Source organism: Alligator sinensis, unplaced genomic scaffold, assembly GCF_000455745.1.
Source record: "Alligator sinensis unplaced genomic scaffold, ASM45574v1 scaffold673_1, whole genome shotgun sequence".
Taxonomy (NCBI): Eukaryota; Metazoa; Chordata; order Crocodylia; family Alligatoridae; genus Alligator; species Alligator sinensis.
The window spans coordinates 20,191-20,476 of NW_005842829.1; the positions used below are offsets into that span (position 1 = coordinate 20,191).

At 73.4% G+C, this 286-nt stretch overlaps 1 protein-coding gene across 1 annotated transcript in view; it reads right to left on the bottom strand.

Annotated features, from left to right (window-relative positions):
• Window positions 1–6: 6 nt before the first annotated feature.
• The window catches only part of CNPPD1 (cyclin Pas1/PHO80 domain containing 1), a 2,369-nt gene continuing 2,089 nt past the window's right edge, over window positions 7–286 (bottom strand). The window contains exon 7 of the mRNA XM_025191538.1: window positions 7–280. Within this exon, the coding sequence (XP_025047323.1) occupies window positions 130–280 (151 nt within the window). The 3' untranslated portion in view covers window positions 7–129. The remainder of the gene's footprint in view (window positions 281–286) is intronic.

The following is a 286-nucleotide window of genomic DNA, read 5'->3' on the forward strand; positions in this document are numbered from 1 at the left end:
CTGGCAGGCCTGGAGCCCCAGACCCCCCGCAAAGGGGAAGCCCTAAGGAGATGGGGGAAAGTGAGGCCCGAGCCCAGGCGGGCCAGAGGCAGTTAAGCCCCAGGAGCCGGTGGGGGGCTGCCAGCAGCCCTAGCTGGGCAAGATGAAGCTCTTGATCCTGCCCAGCCCTGTGGTGGCCTCCAGGGAGCACTGGGGCAGCACCAGGGGCCCCGGCCAGGCCGGCGGGGCGAGCTTAGGGGGCCAGGCCCAGGCCCAGGGGGGGCAGGGGGGGCAGTGGGGCGCAGGG